General features: G+C 32.4%; 1 protein-coding gene across 1 annotated transcript in view; it reads left to right on the top strand.

Annotated features, from left to right (window-relative positions):
• Positions 1-22773, top strand: part of LOC134272037 (platelet endothelial aggregation receptor 1-like) — a 68587-nt gene that overhangs the window by 22556 nt on the left and 23258 nt on the right. The window contains exons 3-13 of the mRNA XM_062754276.1: positions 1734-1973; positions 2065-2202; positions 2513-2653; positions 18270-18407; positions 18582-18719; positions 19157-19294; positions 19833-19973; positions 20201-20338; positions 20480-20614; positions 20752-20889; positions 21122-21262. Of these exons, the coding sequence (XP_062610260.1) occupies positions 1734-1973; positions 2065-2202; positions 2513-2653; positions 18270-18407; positions 18582-18719; positions 19157-19294; positions 19833-19973; positions 20201-20338; positions 20480-20614; positions 20752-20889; positions 21122-21262 (1626 nt within the window). The remainder of the gene's footprint in view (positions 1-1733; positions 1974-2064; positions 2203-2512; positions 2654-18269; positions 18408-18581; positions 18720-19156; positions 19295-19832; positions 19974-20200; positions 20339-20479; positions 20615-20751; positions 20890-21121; positions 21263-22773) is intronic.

The following is a 22773-nucleotide window of genomic DNA, read 5'->3' as shown; positions in this document are numbered from 1 at the left end:
TAACCAGTATCTTTATTCAATCAAAGAGGGATTATGTTTCTTAGCTTTTATCGGACTTTTTATTCGTCGATTTTTTTGGCTTGTCGTCTTATCCCCCCCCCCCTTTGTTTTACATAATTTTAAACTCGACAGTTCCCTGAAGGCTGGTTATCGGGGCATATCAGTATGATTAACTATGAATTAAGATTAAAATGGCTAAATACGTTTTAAACCATTGTATATATTTTTCAAGAACGCTAATTACTATATGTGCATAGATCTCTCGCTCGCTTTTCTCTCTCTCTATCTCGGTTCTCTGAGAAAAAAAATATACGTGTACATGAAATATACCTTTTAATATCAAGACTTCTAAACATGAATTCAAATTTCATCATTTGTAAATTGCTCAGAAAACAAATATGCAGCATCTTTAATTTATTCATTTATAGACATCGTTTTAATCGCTGTTCCAGAGCTAGCAACGTGCATGTCCAATGCCGCGTATATCACCATCAAGTTAAATACTTTTAACAAAATTATGAATAAATTTACGTACTAAATTGTAATAATATCATATACTTATTAATAAATGTCCGCATCAACATGATCAAGTTTCAAATTTTTGTTACGCTTTGAAATTCAATTTCATTTCTTGTTCACAAAATACAGTCAACAAAAATTACATCCGTGTTTGCAATACCGCGACTTTGACGTCGTTTTTTGAGCATTGTGACGTCAAAAGATAAGGGCCTTTTTCTCATGACGACAGTCAAACATCGAATCCTGGAATTCAAGAGAGAGGATCAAGTACCTAGGAGTAGTAAGCATCCCCTTCCGGCTGCTTACATATACATCTGCCATGTGCTATAATAAGTATTGATCGGTTGTTCTGGTCATTCCGTCGGCAAATTCAGTTTAAAAACAAAGGCCTAAAAGTCTCTATGATGAACGTGATGACTTTAACTTTTCTATTGTCAACTTCCATTACTTATGCAGCAACATGCCTTCATCACTTGCATACTGAGTAATTATCTCTCAGTAAATTCGAAAAGCCTCTCTTACAGTAATCATTTTGTAAGTTTTATGGTCGATACAATGACCTTGTCAGCAATTACAATTTATCATTGAGTCAAATACTGTCTGACGTTTTTCATACTAATTGTTTGTCCATTATTTAAAAACCGAATTGGTGACGGATTTTCCTATTATTTTCTGATAATGACAAAGAGCGCACAGCGGGTGTGACCGGTCTGCAAAGGATGCTCACTTTTCCATGGCACCATGATCCCATCTCTGATGTTTCGGAGGTCTGTGTTTACTCTGCTCCGATTTTGTATTGTTTTATGAACTATTAAGCATGAATTCTGTCCAAGTATTTTCCCCTTATACGTATAGTAGTTCCTTTAAAATAAATTGCTCTATTTTAATTTTGGAATCTACAAAAATTGTACATTGGACTGAGAGGATGTGTGAAGACCATTCTAATTTTTCATTTAACTTAATGAATTTTAAATGCTTTTCTTTTATCGGTTTTTGTCATTAGTCGAAACTGGTAACGTCGAAGAAATCAGATAGTTAGGAAACTGACAAAAACATTTCTTCTAGAGAAATGAATACTTTTTTCGGATCAAAAGCTCTTTTGAAATCCCAATCGTATTGTTTTTATTGTCGTGGCAGCTCTGCACAGTTAACAATTTTTCTGTAATTTAGACTTTCATTAATATGTTTAGTAATTGCATTCATTTTGCTTTTAGTACAAAGACAAAGGGGAAGATTTGCTGGATTTTCTTTAATTATTTCAAACACAATCAGAAAACAAAGTGGTTATAGTTGTTACAAGGACGGACCGGAATTACCTCTGTTAGATATTACCAACGTCTGCACCAATCATGGGCGTTACATTACATTTTACAACGAGAGAATTGATGGGGAAAAATATCCTGATAATTACGAAAAATCAATTGTAACTGAGTTATGTGAAGTGAATGTGATGGGTAATATCTTACTTACTACTGATATAAATCATTACGTTAAGTATGTGCATGTTATCTTTAATATATACTCATCTATGCTTTGTGTTTCAAGGTTGCATTAATGATGGCTTTTATGGAGAAAACTGTGACTTTCCCTGCCCCTTACAATGCCAGGACAGAAGATGTCATATAATAAATGGAACTTGTCTTGGCTGTACAACTGGTTGGATGGGAGATTTCTGTAATAAAAGTAAGATTTCCATTTTCCCATCCCTTGAATAAAGACGTATACCGAGGCAGTCAACATTTAGTTATAAAGTTGAAATTCATTATATACTGAAATATTAACAACACTTAGTAAACATGAACTTCCAGTCATTTAATATTTTTTCTTTTTCAATAGTAAAATTTCAATTTTGGAAAATATTGTAACCCTATTTTCAGTAAATAGTTGCTTCTTCATCTATGGTCTCCTTTTTCATTTTCAAAGAAAAAACGTAATAGTTTTAAAATACAAGAGAAAAGAAAACAATGCTAAATTTTATTTTATTTTCAAACAGCTTGCGCCTATGGGTATTATGGCATGGAGTGTAAATCAAAGTGTATAGGTCATTGCCTGGCTGGTACTTCCTGTAATCATATCAGTGGATTATGTGAATATGGATGCGATGCTGGATGGGCTACACCAACCTGTGATCAACGTAGGTACACGTGTATCTTCCTTACATTTTTGGCTTTACTGACAGAGTTAAACCAAGTAGTGTTCCACCTGCATATCGCAAAGAAATATTAAAAGAAGGTATGCCCTTAACTCTGCAAATCAGCTTTAAAAAATTATAATATATTCTATTTCTTTAAACTATATACAGACACTGACTTAATAAGAAATAAAATAAAGCAAGAACTGTTGTCAAAATTACGAAGAATTGACTTTGAACGATTTTTCAAAAAAGGGTACGGGGTTGTCCATTCATAAGAATTAAGGTTTGCATATAATTATATTCCCCAAAAAGTGCACAACGTATTAAAAAAGATTGGTTTTAAACCAAATTGATTCTTTATAAATATGTTGTCCGCTGCATTTCATTTCTGGAAATATGCATAGCATTTCCGACATTTTTTAATTTCATTTCGGACATTTTTTGTTTTCATTTCCGACATAATTTCTTTTTCGTTTCCGGAATTCACCTGTGCGGCAATTCAATTTCTTCTAAGTAAAAGAAAATGGAATTTTAAAAGTATTTATACTAAATTATTAATAATTCTTAAAAAAAACATCTATACATATGTTCATACATGTAGCACTAAGTCTAGGTAAAAGAGTTCAATGAGCATTTTTTACCACATTTAATGTGCACTAAATTAAATGTTAGTGACAGCACCATACTATGTCTTATGTCCAAGTCACTAATAGATTTACAAAATTGGATTTCAATAATTCATTTATGATTTATTCCTGTAAATTTTTCATAAGTAAAGTTATCAAACCTGTTACTATAGGTACTGCATATGTATTTGAAAAATGTCGGAAATGAAAACAAAAAAAAGTCGGAAATGAAAACTGAAAAATGTTGGAAATGAAAAGTTGATAATTACCAAAAATTTCGGAAATGAAGTGCAGCCAGTAAGCTTTTTGTCAACAAAATAACATGAGCGCAAAATTGTTAACCTTTAATACATACGTAAATGATACGTCGATTGAATAAAAGAATCAAAAACCTAAAAAGAGTATGGATTAAATATTTCTTCAAAATATTTTTGAAAACATAATATGGTTTTTTAATATGTACTTAAGTAGTACTTCATCTCATATTTCTGGGGTGTTTTTTTTTTCTTTTTTATTTGTTTTAAATGTCTCAGTACACCAAACATATGCACCTGTTTAACAAAAGCATCCAGTTACTTCCATTATTCAGGCCATGAGCCTAATGTGTTTTAGTAAAGTAAAATGGTTTACCTTTATGCCCAAGTAACAAAGAGGGACAGTAAACTTACTGTAGAGCAATGCTAGCTAACAATGTTTTTGATTGGTAGCAAAGCGATATTTAATCTACCACTGATATTAGGTGCTGCTTTAGGAACTCCTAGTAAGAAGTCGCTAATGATCTTATGATGAAAATTTGCAATAATCTTTTTTAAAGATAGAAACTTGATGTTTAGAGACCTACCCTTAATTTTTCATTACTTGACCGTCATTTGTTATTTTTTGAATAGCATGACTAAGTTGGTCAATGTGGGAAAACAAACATAAGAACCATAAAGAAGAATGATTAAACAGTCATAAAATCTAATTAGTTTTTGTAGGTCGGAAAATGAACTTACAGAGAATCATCCTTTGATTATCAGGCAAAAAAAATTTTAGAAGGGTAGATAAAAAATTATAGATAAACTGAAATTAAGCTTTTTTGTTTCAAAATCTCACGCAAATATATAAACACTGATCTGAAAAATACATATCGGTACATGGAAGTATGCTTAATATACTACAGATAATTTGATAATAGATAAGCCATGTAGACGTTTTCATTTTCTTAAAATTCCAATTTGTATTTGAAAATTTAATGATACCCCTATTAGCATAGGGCTCATTACATAAACTAATATCATAATGACATCGGATATAATGAATCGAATGTCACAATTATGTATATATACATGTAAAATGTGTATAACTTTAGGAATTATTGGCTTTTGTTTTTATATACTGAGTATAACTTTATTTTTCTTTAGTTTAAAATGAACATTGTACAATTCGACAATGCTTTGATTAATTTTCTTAATATATGTTGGAATTATACATGTACAACAATTGTAAATAACAGTCTGTAAAACAAGCTTTCAAAAAAGATTCTTGAAATCATATTTGTCAAAACTTTGTCAAATTGGACATAAGACGTTCACTCAATGCTTGTTATTGATTTAGAGATTGTCTGAAAATTTATCAAATTACAAGTAAAGTGATCTTGAAATAAAATTTTTTATATAACTTTAGAAAAATAATTGGAACAATTTATGTACATGTCTTCGTTTTGTTTTTGGAACTGTGTCGTAAAACAAATGTTTCAAATACTGAAAATTCAAATGAATGCTAAAGAAAACAAAATGTATTTGTGAATCACTGATATCCCTATAGGCCTTTCACTGTTAGAGTTAATGGAGAAAGTTAAACTTTTCCAATTCTAAGTCAAACTTTAAGGTCAAGATAAAAAGCACCTGTTTTAATGAATCTACTTGTAAAATAGAAAATCCCTCGCAAAAACTGATTCAAAATCTATTGCCAAGGTTAAAGCTTTTTTTCCAAAACGTAGATCAAACACAAGGTTAAAAGGTCAAAACTCTTGGTATTTATAGAAAGGCCTAGTCACCGGAAATAAACATATGAAATATGCATGAAAGCCTGTGTACCAAATATTCAAATGTTATAGCCAATATCAACGTTTTTTGAAAGTGGGTCTAATGTCAAGGTCAAGTAGTCAAAAATATTTACATAAGATCTTCTCACTACAAATGCACATGTGAAAGCACTAGCACCAACTGTTCAAAAGTTATTTCCAAGGCTGATTCTTTTGCAAAAACTGGGTCAAACTCAAGGGTCAAGGTCAGTAGGTCAACGATGTTTCTACCCCAAAAAATACCCTTCATATCTTGTCATAAGGTATCTACTTGTGGAACATAAAAGCAAAAAAGTCATAGCTTCGATAACGGGGGAAAAAATAAAAAATGGAGGTACAGAAGCGTAAAAACGTAACAAATAAACGAGTCAAAAATATCATTCTACATCGTCTACGATAGTTGATTCGGCTACGCCTCGAGAAATAATTGCTATCTTGAGGGACAATCAACTTGCTATTGTCCTCATAACCAGTAAATAAGTGTATCAAATTTTGAAAGATATATGTCGTGTAAATAAAGTAGACTGTATTTTGAAAATGACATAATAATATCATATACGAACAACATGCTATGGATATACATTTCCTAATGAAAAAAATGTGAAAAGAACGAATAGTGATGATTTTAAAATATCCACAAACAATTTGATTCTGTTAACTGGGCATAAATACGGACCCCCGCAAATTGCAGAAGTGGGATCAGGTGTCTAAAAAAATTAAGCATCTCGTGTTAACCCGTCACAACCGCCGTGAGGCATATGAATAAATCAAGTAAATGGAACACGTTGTTATGAAATGCTGACTTTGAACTTGGTTGTTGAAACCCGTGTAACATCAACGTATATGTAAATGCATCAACCTGCCTCAATTTAAAAATATTAATCTGGCTCTTGGTTATTCAATAAAGTAGTAGATGTAAAGAACATATGCAAATGATAACTGAATATTATTTCTTAGTAATAAAAGTTGACAATACAAAAGCGTAAGTCATCGATCCCATCTGGCAGGGGATTTAGTTTTTATTGGGTCTTAATCGACTATAGTCATTAGAATGTCCAAATTAGAATCAGACACAAATTCTATTGTATTAGCAAGAAAATTCTTAAACTTTTTCATCTGGAATCACATTGTGTGCATATTTTGGTGAGAAAAGTTGTATAATTATGCAATTTAAGAGAGCCTGCAGATTCCTCGTGATTCCTATCACGTACAAGCTTTCGTACCAATAGGCCTAAGCCATTCTTGACTTCGATCTAGTCAACATTTCTCTTGACAACAAAATTTTCTTGAACACTCTAATAACTTAACAATTGTACAAGGCAACTTAATCCATACTTCTTTGTTAGCGTAGTGTAAAGCTGTATCAAGAATCGAGGGAGGTCAACTGAACGCAAACATTTTCTTCTTTTCTTCTTTCAGATTTTGTAAATTTCAAGTTTTTTTAATTCATATAGACTGTTCAATACAATATTATCAGTTCACAACATGAAATATTTGATAATGAAGTTCAATTTTTGACTAAGAATAACAAAATGCAAATGTAGGGACACAGAATCAGAGCTGGACAATCAAGAAAATTTATGGTTTACGTATACGGGGGTTGTCCCGTAAAATCGTGGACAAAGCGTTTTTCCCGGGCGCACTAAGCTAAAAATTTCAGTAAGTGTTTATTTATCATATTTAAGTGCATGATAATTTTTTTGATAAAATATAGGCAAAAATAAAGATTTATTATGCTTGGATGTGCTCGAGGTATTGCCCTTTGGCGCACGGTCAAAAAACCAAGGTTTTATTAAAGAATACACAAGTTTGAATTCAAAAAAAAATTTTTAAATACATAAGATTTGGATTAAAATTATCCTAATTCAATTCCACAATCAATTTCGTAGTCTATGTAAAAATTTTAAGGCATTTGCTTAATTTTTGGCAGTTTCTCGAGCATTCGAAATGGGAAAGTGGTAAACACAACACATAAAAAATAGCTACGTTTGATGACGTTACGGCGCACCGGAGAGCAGTCCAGTTTGATTTCTATGTTGTAATGACACCTTGAGAGACTTTAAATGACCATAGAAGAAAAAAAAATCATAAAAATATCACCATATATTAAGTATACAAATGAAAATGATTTTCTTGGCGAAGTTTTTTTTTTTTTTTTTTTTGATCGAGTCCCTGGGGAGTACAAAACATACGGACAAACTTCTGATGTAATAGCAAAAGGCGCTGTCACAGTAGACCGCCGATATGAGATTTTCTATTGGTTGAATGATGGTGAGAATATTGTCCGTAACTTACTAATAAATCTTCAGAAGATAGCATGAGGGTGCCAATTGGTTCTTCGACTGTTTATGGAGACTAAAGAATGTGTAACAATGAAATTCCTAAATTTAAGTCGGACTGATCCAACTTCATTTTCAACAAAGATAAAACGTGACGCTGTTTTAGACCTTTGACGTTATAATCCATGCGCCGTAAGGTGATACAACACATGGCATAAAATCTCATAATTTGTTTATTTACGCATATATTTATCTAAAATTTGCTGTGTATATTACTAAAATATGTACTAAATAATAGTGAAAATTTCAGAACGCAGCGGTGTTTATTGTTCACACTAGACAACGTGTCCATGATTTTACGGGACAACCCTCGTATTATACTGATAATTCTTAATAAATGTTCATACATGTATTTGGATATTATAATATGTTTAGATTTATATGATGTACATGTAACAATTACTAGCCCTCTAATTGGTCGTGGTCCATCGTTTTGAAAATCATACTAAGATATGTTGCACTAGACCTTCCACATGGACATAAACATTTATTTTTTTTTCTACACTGGACTAAAAATAGATCAAGAATTTCCAACAACTGATAGCAACCCTCAACTACAATGTTCACTCGCCTTAGTGCTCGGATAATACTACTCTTGGGGTAGCTCAATTTTCATATTGTCCTCAAAACAGCAATTACTGTATATTAACTTTTTATATGAAGAGGCATATGGTGAGACAAATAATAGGTAAAAATGTCTTCGGAATCGTCGTCAAAAATTTATCTTAATAAAAGAAGTATATTAAACAAAAATCCATGTTGTAAAAATCCAAAGTCATTTCAAAAATATCCTTCAACTTCCATTGCATATTTGAACATTGTTTCATAAATAAAAAAAATACTGTAATTTATTTTCTGCATAACGAATCAGAATTAAGCAGTTTGTGTATTTTACGAAATTCGAGTGAATATGACGTCATTTGAATTGCCAATTTGAGCTAATTAACACATTTCAAATTTAAACGACTAAATATTCCGAACTAAAGTGATCATATTAGTGTTATATTGTCATTTTACATAGTTGTATTACGCTCAGTGAGTTTTTCACAAATCCTTTTTCCTATGTAAACGACATTAAGAAATAATTTGAAAAAAAAAATGAATATCCGTCATTTTGAATCGCCATTTTGACTTTTAACCTACAGCTGCACCATCATTCAATTGTAGAATAGTAAGATAAAATGTTAGCATTGTATTATCCTTTTTATAGTTTTATTACACACAGTTAAATATTCACTCATTATTTCTCCATTTTGATCGACATTCAGTGAAAATTAGAAAAATTGGATATCTGCCATATTGAATCGCCATTTTGACCTCTTTAACGCCATTTTCATGAAGGCCAGCATATTTTTTTCGGATTCAGCATACTCGAAATAGGTTAAAAAACTATGCTTGACCAAATAATAATTGTTTGCCGTTCGAAGTTATTTCTAGCCTTCTTTTTAAAAATCAGGACCAGACTATCGTTAATGCGAAGTAAACTAATGCGAATCAAACTAATGCGAATTAAATTGTGTTCACACGACAGCTAATGCGAAATAAACTAATGCGAATAAAAAATTTTACTTCTGCAGCCCGGCGTCAGCTCGGCTATTATGACGTCATTTGCAAAGCACGTCACCTTATGCAGAAGCAGATCCATTTGACATAATGGCAAAGTGTCTGTATACACATTTTAAATTTTCCTTAGTTTTTCACTCAAAAATAGCACAAGTACCTATAGCTAACCACCCACTGGTCATCGATGTCGTTCAAAAAGTCCAGTTCAAAATGTTCTGTAGTATTTTCCATTACTACTGTTTTCCTGGTTAAAGATAAAACTTTCGTTGACATCTCACGCTTTTTTGTTTCATTCAGACGGGATGCATAGTGTTTAATGCTCGACTCGGATTGTGACGTTACATTATTTGACTTCAACGACGAGCCTATTGTGACGTCACATTGTTTTTGGCGTCTTGAAGGTTTAATTAAGTCACTTTTTAAAATGAATTTAACAGCCAGTCTCCGAGAAAAGCATGCAAATTAGTCCGAAAGCAGGTTTCTCCGATTGCCTTCAAATTTTATGAGCCAAATCTACTATGCATAAAATGAAATCAGACAAATTTTCATTGAGCTAATCAAACCTACAAACGTTTTATGGCCTGTTACTAAAAATAGCTCTTATGCAAGAAAATTTTAGGTAATTTTTTAACAGTTTAGACATATTTTGAGGAGAAAAAAAATTGCAACTTTAAAAATTATTCAAATATTCTGTTTTGTTGTAAAAGAAAAAAGATTAGTTCTTCTTAAATGCATAGTCAGAATGACTGACATTCATTTTGTTTTAGTGCAAATAGGACATGAAATTGGCACTGTTCCAAGATTTGGAAAAAATGACAATTTTTAGTGGAATTGAAACTATTCTTGTAAAAAGGGGTGATGTTTTAATCCAGTAATTTTTATTGCTTATTGTTAAGAATGTCTATGTAAACAAAATATATAAAAATTGCCCTTGGCCAATGTACACTTTAGAAAATATTGAAAGTCAAAGTTTGTGAAATTTTCACATAAAAAATTCAAGGATACAGTTGAAAATACTCAAAAAATAGCTCAAAACATGTCCAAAACTAAAAAAAAGAGTTAATTTCAATAGTTCTTCCTATCTGTAATACAGAATTTAAACAAACATATATCTCAATCTAATACTCAATGACTTTAAATAAAAAAAATACATAGAAAAAGAGGAGGGGGGGCTAAAGAGGCCAAATATGCATGTAAATCGTGTGGCTGCCTTTGTTTTTTTTTTAACAGTGGGCGAGGAATGTTTAAATTGTCATGGGAGTCCTTGTATAATTTAAATCTATGTCTACATTTTAGCTCACCTGAGCCGAAGGCTCAAGTGAGCTTTTTTGATCACATTTTGTCCGACATCTGTCTGTCTAGCTGTCTGCCCGTCTGTCTGTCTGTAAACTTTTCACATTTTCGACTTCTACTCAAGAACCGCTGGGCCAATTTCAAGCAAACTTGCCACAAGTATCCTTGGGTAAAGGGGATTCAAGTTTGTTCAAATGAAGCCCGTTATGCATAAATTATCCCATGTTTCCCACTATCGTTGATGTCCCTGGCATACTATACTAATTTTTAACTAGACAGTGATTCCTTTTATTTCCATTTCATTGTGAAATAAAATTGTAGATTTAGACTTTAAAATGTAGACATAGATTTAAATTACACGAGGACTCTCATGCCAATCTCAATAGTCTTCGCCCACTGACGTCAAACACAAAGGCAGCCGCACGAGATTCACATGCACATTCGACTTCCACAGCGGAAGACACAGAGACAAATGCGCACAAGATTTGCTAGCATATTAGGCCTCCTTAGCTCCTGACCTATCGACCTACCTAATTTACATTCCGGTAGAATTATCGAGAAATCAACTCTTTGAGAGTTAGCTGAGTTGATTTCTTGATATTTCTACCGGAATGTAAATTAGGCAGGTCAATAGCTAAGGAGGCCAAATATACATGTAAATCTCGTGCGGCTGTCTTTCTGTTTGACGTCAGTGGGCGAGGACTTTTGATATCGGCATGGGAGTCCTCATTTATTTAAATCTATGTCTGCATTTTGAAACTCTAAATCTACTGTTTTATTTCAAAATGAAATGTAAATATAAGGAATCACTGTCTAGTTAGTATAGTATGCCAGGGATATCAATTATCGTTGATGCCCCGGCATATTATACTAACTTGACAGTGATTCCTTAAGCAAATACATGTACACTACATGTAGATTTCGTCAAATGACTGCAGTACACCCATCAGTACATTTTTTGCTTTTTGTTTTTTTTCATTTTATAACTTTTTATATATCTGAGTTGGAATCCAGACAATGTCGAGCTCATTTACTAAACCATGATATGTGACTTTCGGCTATATTAATATTTTCTTTCTAGTATGTGAGAATTTGTATTTGGGAATATGATCGCGAATGTCCAAGTCATTCCGACACTTGGAATCTATATTACAGAAACCAATTTCTATAACGTTTCTGAGATGATGTTCAATTGTTGTGTCCAAGTGTTAACCCCCCCCCCCCCCAAAAAAAAAAGGAATACATGTCTATTATTCATCAGTTCAGCAGCATTAATTTCATTACTGCTTTTGATGCAGTCTGATTTACTTGAAAAAAAAACCCACTAAATGTAATTAATGATTTTTATTTTTTAGATATGGAATAAACTTTCTCAAAACAATACTTTGACATCATTATGTAAATGAGCCTGCTGTTTTATGTTTCTCCGCGTGGTAATAGAAAATATTTTATAATTTATTATTTAACCCTGAAAAACCAACTTTATACACCAGGAGTTCGTCTAAATGAAAGTAATATTTATTCCATTATATCGGGATCGATTTTTTTGCGGGGGGGTTGCGCGCAGTGCCCTACTTCTTGGACTGGACTTCTCTCTTTTTTCATGGTATTTGGGGGAGGCATTGTATTAACAATATTAAGTTGTATTTAAAGATGAAACGTACTGAATTTGAAACCTGCAACGAAATTAAATTATCATTGAGTCACACCAACGTTGTTTTGAAGCGTCTTAAATTGCTTCTCAAATACTGGAAAAATTTGATAAATTATATATTTAAAAGTAATTAAGTTATGCATATTTGCATTCAAAAAGTACCAGGCTATATAAGGGTCTGTTTTCTCGTATACGGCAGTCATAATATTAATAACATTTAGTAGAAATATTATTTTTAAAAAAGAATTGGTGTCTCTTTTGTTCTATTTTTAAGTCTTTCCTTGCAATTGCTAGCTACAGGTTTAATGTTTACTTTTTGTACTGATATTAAAATTATTGGAATAAATATGACTCTTTTATAAGCATTTTCCTTACATCCTATTACCTTGGTTAAACAGGTGCTTTTTCATTATCAATTTGACGCTTCTTTTTCCGGACGCAACTATTTTACGTCGTAGTTGACGTCATACGAATACGGCATCCTTGACGTTATAGTCATAACGTTATTCGGCGTCGAAAGGGTTACGAAATGAATTTAATTTTTGAAGATTCATGAGGTTATGAACTACGACGCTTCACGCTGGCATATTTCATGAAGCAAAGCGAATTGATGAAAACGTTTTCCGTTCAAATTTTTTCTTTGATACTTCGATCAAAGGAAAAAATTTTACATTCATTTCGTATCTAACGCGCTTCATGATAAATATGCCGGCGTGAAGCGTTGTAGTTCATATACCTCATGAATCTACAAACAATTAAATTCATTTCTTATACATGTATTTACATTATTTTTCTGATGACTTGCCATAAATTTACGCCGTTCAACTGTCATTTTTAACAATGGAGATATTCATGCTTATTCGTGGTACATACCTAATGTAGTTCATGAGAAAATATACTGCATTTCATTTTGTAAAGAATCATAGAGGAAAGTTATTGGAAATGTAAATATTAAGAAATGAATTTAATTTTTGAAGATTCATGAGGTTATGAACTATGACGCTTCACGCCGGCATATTTCATGAAGCAAAGCGCATTGATGAAAACGTTTTCCGTTCAAATTTTTTCTTTGATACTTCGATCAAAGGAAAAAATTTTACATTCATTTCGTATCATTTAATTTTGTTTTTAAATTAATAAAATGAAACTTTCTTACACTTTGCTGTGAAATTTACGTATCAAAAGCAGTGCGTATGAATAAAGCACAACAACGTTAACGTTGCTGAAATTAAAAATGGTTAACTTATTGGGCTAACGAAAAAACATGTTCTCATATATTGTCTTGTCATTAGCAACCTTCTCAAACAATAATTAACAGTTCTTTAACACAAAAAAAAACTTTCCTGTTGTTTTATTATATTTTCCCATATCCCAGTTGGTAAATTTTCCCTGATAAGTTCGTAAATGTAAAGGGAAGCTACTCAAATATCCTAATATTCTAGGCAGAAATTTTGGGTTTCATTTGCGCTCCTTTTCATCTGAATTTCAAATCGATCATATAAATACGTATCACAACCTGTCAATACTGTTAAATCTGAAAGAGTCTGTTGCCGACTGTTTAAGATTAAAAGAATTCCGTCCTCATTTATGCGGTGTCTAAGAATTAACACATTAACGGCATTTTCCAGCTTTGGTAGCATAAAACATTTCTTCACAGTTCTATTGTTCATATCAGTTATCTCTAAAACATTAATTTAACATAAGTATGCTGATTTCTTTCATTCTTTCCCATAACTGTATTGTTGTCATGCAGGGGATAATTCAAAAAGAAACAGACAGGCTTCGAAATTCAGGAAAATATCTATTAAAGTAAAACTATTTAACTATTTCATCCAAAAGTAATCTGGATCAAACGGGAAATATACATGTAAAGACAGCCAAAGTAGTTCCGGCTGCTTAGTGCAGGCGAACTCTAGATTTTATTGATGCAGTTATCAAAACATTTTTTTATTTATCCAATCAGAATCAAGTATTTTATAGAAATTAAATGATTAGCCAGTCAAAAGTAAAAAAAAAATTGATGGTCAATATTATTCGGGTGGACTAATATTTCAATTATCTCATTTTCGTGTATATAGAGTTATATAGTAAGAATATCTTACTGAATATAACAATGTTGTGAAGTGCGTAAGATATTCTACATAATAATATAATAATGAATACAATAAAGACTTGCAATGGTGATGGGTAACGTCAGTTACAACCCACCTGAGCTGTGGATCTCGAAAGACTTCTGTATGGTTCCAGGGTAAATTCACAACTGACTATTATTAGAAAGTAAACACTTGTTGTACGTAATAAATAGTAATCCAAACCCGACCTCTTTTTTACTATATTCCTCCCCATTTTAATTGAACCCAAGGTATGACACAAATCAGAATACCCGACTTGATGCCATTTAAATATAAAAATTGAACACAAATATTAAGAACGATAAAATATAATCTTAAAATCTTAACACCTATTCAAGTAGCATTTGTGGGGCATCTCTAAAACCAGCTATACTTTTCTTCTTCTGCCAAATGTATTTCTCCTGAAAAGTCGTTCTTTTTTGTGACTGACCAATTGATTTTATATGAAATATCACCTTTTATTTTCTTTCTTCCCTTCATTAAGTTTTCCCGAATTAGAATACTTATGAATTAAAAGTTGTTTTAAAAAGTTAAAAAGAATAAAATTGGTGTATAAATCTCTTTCTTATAACAACCTCATATAAAAGATAAAAGCTGTGAAAGACAGTAGTTACTCAAACATATTTCTGCTGATTTAATCTTGTACATAGATTATGTATATTTGTTTTGTTTTCTGGCTTCATTAAATATATTGTTAACTGCAGAAGAAAAACCTGATATTGAATTTTGGATAATGCATCAGAAAATCCGACGCATAATCTCTAGTGTCAAAAAAGATGCTGAAAATACATGTATCAGATAGTCCAAGAAATAATGAATCTGCTATTTCCCTAACTACTACATCCCACCTTTGTACATTTGGTCCCATCCTTAATCTCACCTTTTTTGCTATTCTAGTTTTGATGATGTTACGTTTATGGCCAACTGTTACTTTGAATTTTACTTTCGGACGAGGCCTATCTGACGCGTCTGAAAAGGTTGAAGAGTGGCCTACATCTTCAACCTGTTGAAATTTAAAGAATTTGACTGAGATGTCGATAGTAACCTGTTTCTAACGTAAGGATGTTCTTTGTCAAAGTGACCTCCTTATTCACACTTAACGCAAGTTTGTCTGCTTGGGCTACTTGATTGAGTTCTAACTCCTACACTATCTCGACTGTTCGATCTGTAATTCTTTTTCTCACTTGAGGATTTTAAAATTTTGAGGATATCTTGAATGTTAGTTTTCTATTTCCCTTGTATCATCTTCTAACCTGTTGACCCTTGATTCTAGTTTTGACACTTCTGTTTGTTCTGTGTATTATGTTGATGTTTGTTTTGTGTTGTAAATAGCCCCAACTTTGTTTACATTTTCTTCATCTTTCTCACTCTCAATCTTCACCCTTCTTGCATCAGATTTTCTAAAATCTAATATGAGGTTTAATTTTGATTTGCAGTGGCATCTTTTAAGTATTCTGTTGCAATGCCTACTATTGGTGGGCTTTTCTCCATTGCAAGGAGAGCAGCTTGTTTGTTCAAACATCCTCTTCGAAATGCATTTACTGCTACAATTTGTTGGTCATTTTCAGGTGTGTCTGGATATCAATTTTTTGTCATGTCTACGACTTTGTCTGCAAATTCTTTTACTGACTCATCAGGACTCTGTTTGATGTCTTGAAGTTTTCTTCTTATAATATGAAGGAGGTCTTCCTTTCCACACCTGTTCTCAATATGCGAGAAAGGTTTCCATTCGTTCTTTCCATCAAATGTTGACATTTTTGGTGGGTTTGGACCTTTCCACTCATTTGAGTTTTCAAATCTAAATTTTCTTCCTCTCCACTGATTTTTTCTTCAAGTTGTTTGATATGGTGTTCTAGTTGGTGTATTTTACTTTGCCACTTGTCTTGATCAAGATGTTTTTGTTCCATTATTGCCAGTTCTTCATTCTTTGATAAAACAGCTGTCTTAATTTTACTGAATTTATTTTAATAATATGTTCTTGTGCTTTCTAATTCGATTACAAATTTTTGCTGTATTTTTTTTCATTTTATTTTCATCTTCAGATCTAAGTGTGTTTTCCAGAAATTCTTTTTGCTTTTGTCTAGCAATGATATCTTTTTCTAACTGTGCAATTTGTGATTGTAATCTTGTAATCTGACTCGATGGATCTTCAACATTTGATCGTGTCTTTTCTTGTTGTTTCTCTCTCTCCCTAAAAACAAGCATACCCTCTTTCATCAGGGGACCCCAGATTGTGCTTGGGATTGATGGTAAAGCTTTGAGATCTTCTACAGTAAGAACCCCTTCTCTTCTCTTAACCTAATGATAAGCCCTGCCCTTTTTTCTTCAATGTTTGGGATTGTTTTTATTCCCCATAAGTTGGCATTGTTTAAGTTTTCAGGTTTCTCATTAGATGTCATTTCGGTTTTCTACTTTGTTGAGAAAATAAAGATAGAAGAAACAGACGTGTTGTTGATTAACTATCAGAAAGTCCGACAGAAAATCGAGAGTGAAATGTTTACGATCGTTATAAGAAAATCCGACAACAGATCAAATGCAATCTAATTGAAAAATGAGAAAACAGTTAGGAAATTATAGAAACCGCCATTCAATTTATATTTTGAAAAAGAATTTTTTTTGATAAGATAAACGAAAAACAAAGAAAAAAATGGCGCGAAATATGAACACACAACGTCGCACTTCATCGATCGAAAGATCCTACCGGAGACACCAATGTTGTGAAGTGCATAAGATATTCTACATAATAATACAATAACGAATATAATAAAGACTTGCAATGGTGAGGGGTAACGTCAGTTACAACCCACCTGAGCTGTGGACCTCGAAAGACCTCTGTATGGTTCCATTATTAGAAATTAAACACTCGATGTACGTAATAAATTGTAATCCAAACCCGACCTCTTTTCTACTACAACAATAACAATTGTTTAAGCATATGATGGAATTGGGTGTAAAATGTGAGTCATTAAGCTTAAGCTACTTCATACGGGTGAGGAATAGATAGATCGACCTTCACCTCGTCAATTTCGGAAGACCCGCTCAAATGATTACACACCTGTGTAGCGTACACACTCTCAAATCCCCAGATTTTATTTTTTAAAGATTTAAACAATCACAGGTTATTGCTGCTCCAAACTGATTAGCAGCTCAGATATAATTAGAATAGGTTCTCGCAAGGAAAGTGACCAATATAATTAGCTTGTCAATTAGTAAACAAACAATTATGTCTCTCTAATCCCGCTATTTTCTACCTTCTACGATATAAGCATGGAAAAATAACTCTACTACAAGAAGAAAACTTTGTATTAAATTTACGCTGTTTTATTTTCCACGATTCAGAACTCGTCCCGAACAAAGCGGAAATTGGATACACGTGGGAAAAAAACACTGATACACGCTATTTCAGTTGTGTTTCTGTTGACACATAAATATAAGTTACAGTGTATTACCTTGATGCAATTTATGTCGCAGAGATTATGGTCATGGTTTGGTTTCGTATGGAGAAAGGAAAAGTGTATTGGAAAAAGTATGCAGCAATTGTCATGCGCGGATCTAGAGGGGGGGTCGGGTCAGGACCCCCCCTGGAATTTACAAGGTTAAAAAATGTATATACTAAAGCAAGAAAAAAGTTACCTTGGACACCCCTTGGAAAACGCTGACCAACCCCCCCCCCCCCCCGGTAAACGTGAATATGTAAGAAAAGGGTATGAAAAGTGAAAGCTTTGAGGCAATAAAAGTCATGGACTACCCCCCCCCCCCCGGCACGAAAAAGGTTTTTCAGGTTTGGGCGAGTTTGGGGGGGTTTCTTTTTTCTTTTTGTTTGCTTGTCAAGAAATTTCTGGGATCGGATTTTTTTTTCTGACAGGGGTGGACCCCCCCCCCCTGGATCCGCGCCTGATTGTGTTTACCTAATTTTATAGGTTTTCACAAGTGTTATTTTTTAGCTTGTCAGGATGGATGGTATGGACCTAATTGTACATCTAAATGCAGCAGAAATTGTAAAAGCAATTTACCATGTGACAGGGCGAGTGGGAAATGTGAAAGCTGTGCAGATGGCTACATTGGAACTTTTTGTAATAAATGTAAGTACATATCTGCATTATCGATCAATCAGGTGAATCCTAATTTTGCATTTTTTTTTCAGAAAATTTATTCTTATTTAATTAAGGTAATTGTAACACTTTCTAAAAGGAGTATATTTTTCAAATTCTCTTCTTAAAAATATGTTTATAGTAAAACAAAAACTTCTTATGCAGCATGTGCAAATGGCAAATACGGACAAAATTGTTCCAAGAGTTGTAATGCCAAATGTCGAGGTCAAAACTGCTTTCATGAAAATGGATTTTGTACTGAAGGATGTGAAGATGGATACCAGGGAAACACCTGTACCGAAAGTAGGCAAATAATTTATTGCAATAAGAAATACCCAGGTATATTCAAATAACACTAGATAGAAAATGAATAACCATACAAAATTCACTTAAACTATTACAGAATATCTGTTAGATTGAACACTGCGCATGTGCACGTGGATGTACAAAAGCAATGAACAAACGCATGTCTGTGTATCCTTAGTTCAATTTTAATTACATAAAGATATAAGAAAACAAAAAATAAATCTTAAGGGAAGAAAAGAGAAATTTATTTGCAATGACTCGAAAATGTTTTACGTTAGATTAATTACACTTGTATCAGAGTTTAACGCTTTACATTTGAAAAAATAGGAGGTTATCAGATAGAAAGAAAATCATTTCATAATATTGTTTTAATCCTCTCTCTCTCTCTCTCTCTCTCTCTCTCTCTGAGTTTTTTCTTCTTCTTTTATGTCAAGAATGTAACAATGGATGGTATGGAAAAAATTGTACTGGGGAATGTAACTTTAACTGCGTTGGAAAATCCTGTCACCATGTAAATGGACACTGTATCACTGGTTGTAAACCTGGATGGACCGGTCTGAACTGCAGTCAACGTACGTAAACACATTGTACAGAAATTGATTACCAGGCAGAATTCACATATAATAAACAGTGGACTTGATTTTTAAAAATCCAAAGCATTCAGGCGTGGCATGAGCAAATTTAAATGAAACACGATTTACAGTTTGTCAGAAAAGACAGCGTATACGAATCATTGATCGCCTTATTATTTATTAAAAACACATTTACAAATCAACATGATTGGCATATTTTCTAATTACTACTTCATACGAAATATAACTTGTAGAAGAAGCTTGAAAAATTGTATTGATAAATGCCTTCTTCGCAGCAAAATTCAACGCAACATGACTTTAATGTACATTTACTAAGATTTTGATATTTGAAAAGACTACACACATAACCCAAAACGTCAAAGTTGACGTACAACATTCAAAAGTTTTATTCGTGATAAAGTTGTTAATGTCAGTACTGATGATTGACTTATACGTGATATAAGTTGGCTATCATAAATGTTAGGCATGAAAATTTTTCATTGTCCATAGAGTTATTTATAATCATGCCTATTTTCAGCTTGCAGTTTGGGATTATACGGAGAAAACTGCTCAGAAACATGCAGTTCTTTCTGCAGAATAAGTCTTCATTGCAACAATACTAATGGAAATTGCGACGATGGCTGCATGGATGGATATATAGAGCCAAAGTGCAATAAAAGTGTGTTTTGAATAATTTATTCATATTGCATTATCAATGCAAATTAAGCAATATACATGTGTATCAGAAATATTGCTTTATAATTATTCAGAAATAATTCAATTTATTAAAATATTTTCATTCATAAACTAATCTTTATATTACATGTAGACTCCCTACCCAATTTTAAATAAAATTTGAGCAGATATCATTTTATTATTATTATGCTTTGTACAATGATTAAAAAGTCTGCAAGAGTGGCTGGTTTGGCAAAAACTGCTCCCAATACTGTAACGTAAACTGTGTAAACCAAACGTGTGACCACAGAGATGGGTTTTGTACATCTGGATGCAAGTCAGGCTGGAAGTCTTCCAACTGTTCTGAAGGTATATTCAAGTGTCTACAAAAACTTTAATTTGTGTAAATAACAGTAGCATATACCGTACTTAGACTTATGTAAAGCATAAAGCGCCGTATATTATTATGCTAATTGCATTTCGTTAATTTAATGTTTTTTATCTGTGTAGTGTGTGATGTAGGCTCTTATGGCAAACATTGTTTAAACAGCTGTTCAAACTGCCTTAAAAACCTATGTGATCCTTTCAATGGAATCTGTACTGAGGGATGTGACAACGGATATTTGGGTAAAAAATGTGATAAACGTAAGTTGTTATCAATTATCAGATACTCCAAAGATTTTATTGAAATGACATAAACAAACAGAAATTATAATTTCTTGCTTACGAAAATCTTACAGGATTTGCATTCCTCTTGACTTTAATTTTGTTTTTTTCTAAAGTTTGTGATATAGGATGGTATGGGAAGAATTGTTCCGATACATGCAATCAAAATTGTGTAAATAAGTCATGTAACAACACACATGGTGGATGTATTAAAGGATGTGAACCTGGATGGATGGGATTTAACTGTTCTGATGGTAAGAATTAACGAATAATAAATATGTATGCACATACTCGTATATAAACAACATTCTACACCTAAATATTTAAGTACCACAAAACTTATCATTATTACTTTGGTGTCATTTTCAAAGAAATGTTTTTAAATATTTTTCACATATCCATTTAGTAAATTGTCGCAGTTTTAAACATGTGAAATAAGCTGAAATGTTTTACAATTTATGTACGTTTATCAAACAAAATTTACAGATTGTATGTATGGGACCTATGGAGCAGATTGCAAAGAAAGATGTGGCAACTGTGCTGACAATGCAACATGTGATAGGTTTAATGGAAGTTGCATGAATGGATGTGAACAAATATTCACAGGGGATAAATGTGATAAGAATAGTAAGTTTTCAATTTTTATATGTGAATAATAATGAATTATTATTTATCATTATTGTAATCTTACAATTTCACAGTTGAAATTCCTAAGCTTCGCTTCTACATCTTTTGACGCTCAAATCTCTTTTTTTCAAAGTCAAAATGAACTTAATTTTCTAAATAATCAGCAGAGATGCGGTCAATTGTTAAGGAAAGTCATTAATTGAATAACAAATTACAAATTACAAAAAGTTACGAAAGTTACAAAAAAAATACTATTTAAGTATATGATCATATACATTCCAATATATTTATAGTAGATTATTTTACAACATTTTTACAGTAATATTATTAAAATGCTGAAATAATTTTCCAATAATGTGCCCCTAACCTACATCTATTAAATTAGAAGAATTTCCTACCAAGCTGAATCTTTTATTATTTCCACTGGGGCATTTGTGAGAAGAATATATGGATACTGAGTAGTAGACAGTTTAATTTACTTATGGCTTTACCTTAATCTATATGTAAAAAAAAAGTTGGAATCATTTTTTAGCTTAGATCCAATGTATTAATGTTAAACGTACAATGGATGCTTTTTATCCTAATATTTCCTTATTTCAGCATCATAAGCTATCTCATGTCTCAAAATGTTAGTATTTGACTTATTCTGTGCTAATCTGCAATTTAAAGTCAGAGTTAAAATGTGTGAAAAATATCTATAAAGGATTATGTACATGATCTCAGTGCACTAATTACATATAGCACCTGTTCATAACTTCTAACACAAGCTGAAGATATTGAAAGCAAAAGGATTAGAAGCTACTGGAATACTTATTATAGCGCCAAATTCATTAAAAAAAGTTATAAATTCTATTTGTATACTTTACAAAGACTAATTTGATATAAACGTTTTGAAGAAAATGAAAAAGGGCAATATTTAAAGTGCAATTTACTTAAAAGGGATATGATTATGTTCAAATTCTTTTTAATAAGAACTTTTACAATCAAACTATTTTGTCCAAAACGTCATTTACAGATAGACCGGTCATGGTAGCCCAGTGGTAGAGCGTTCGCTTCATGATCGTGAGGCCCAAGTTAGAGTCTCGTTCGCGGCGCCTTGTTATACCTAAGACGTAAAAATAGGTAGTGACTGTTCCTTCGCCAAGCGCTCGGCAATAGAAGTGAAAGTCACGGGTCTTTCGGATATGACCTTAGAAACGTAGTCCCGTGTCAGTAGAGGCGCTGGCACGATAAAGAACCCTCACTGCTCAATGGCTATGAGTGCCAAGTATAGGTCTAAATTTGAAGCTCCTCACCGGCATACGGTGACGTCTCCATATGAGTGAAAAATTCTCGAGAGGGACGTTAAACAATATACAATCAATCACTTACCGATGGAAGGGGGGGGGGGCTTTTTTCATTTATCTAAAATCAGTGTAATTGAATGTAGTTCTGGATTCCATACTTTTTTTTTGGAAAGTGGTTTATTAAATTACAATTACTTGTAATTGAAAATATGGTCAATAACACAT

The sequence above is a fragment of the Saccostrea cucullata genome, unplaced genomic scaffold (genome assembly GCF_032062105.1).
Source record: "Saccostrea cucullata isolate Sc308-1 unplaced genomic scaffold, CSIRO_AGI_Scuc_v1 ctg718, whole genome shotgun sequence".
Taxonomy (NCBI): Eukaryota; Metazoa; Mollusca; class Bivalvia; order Ostreida; family Ostreidae; genus Saccostrea; species Saccostrea cuccullata.
Note: the sequence above shows the minus strand (reverse complement) of the source record. Positions and strands in the feature narration are given on the sequence as shown.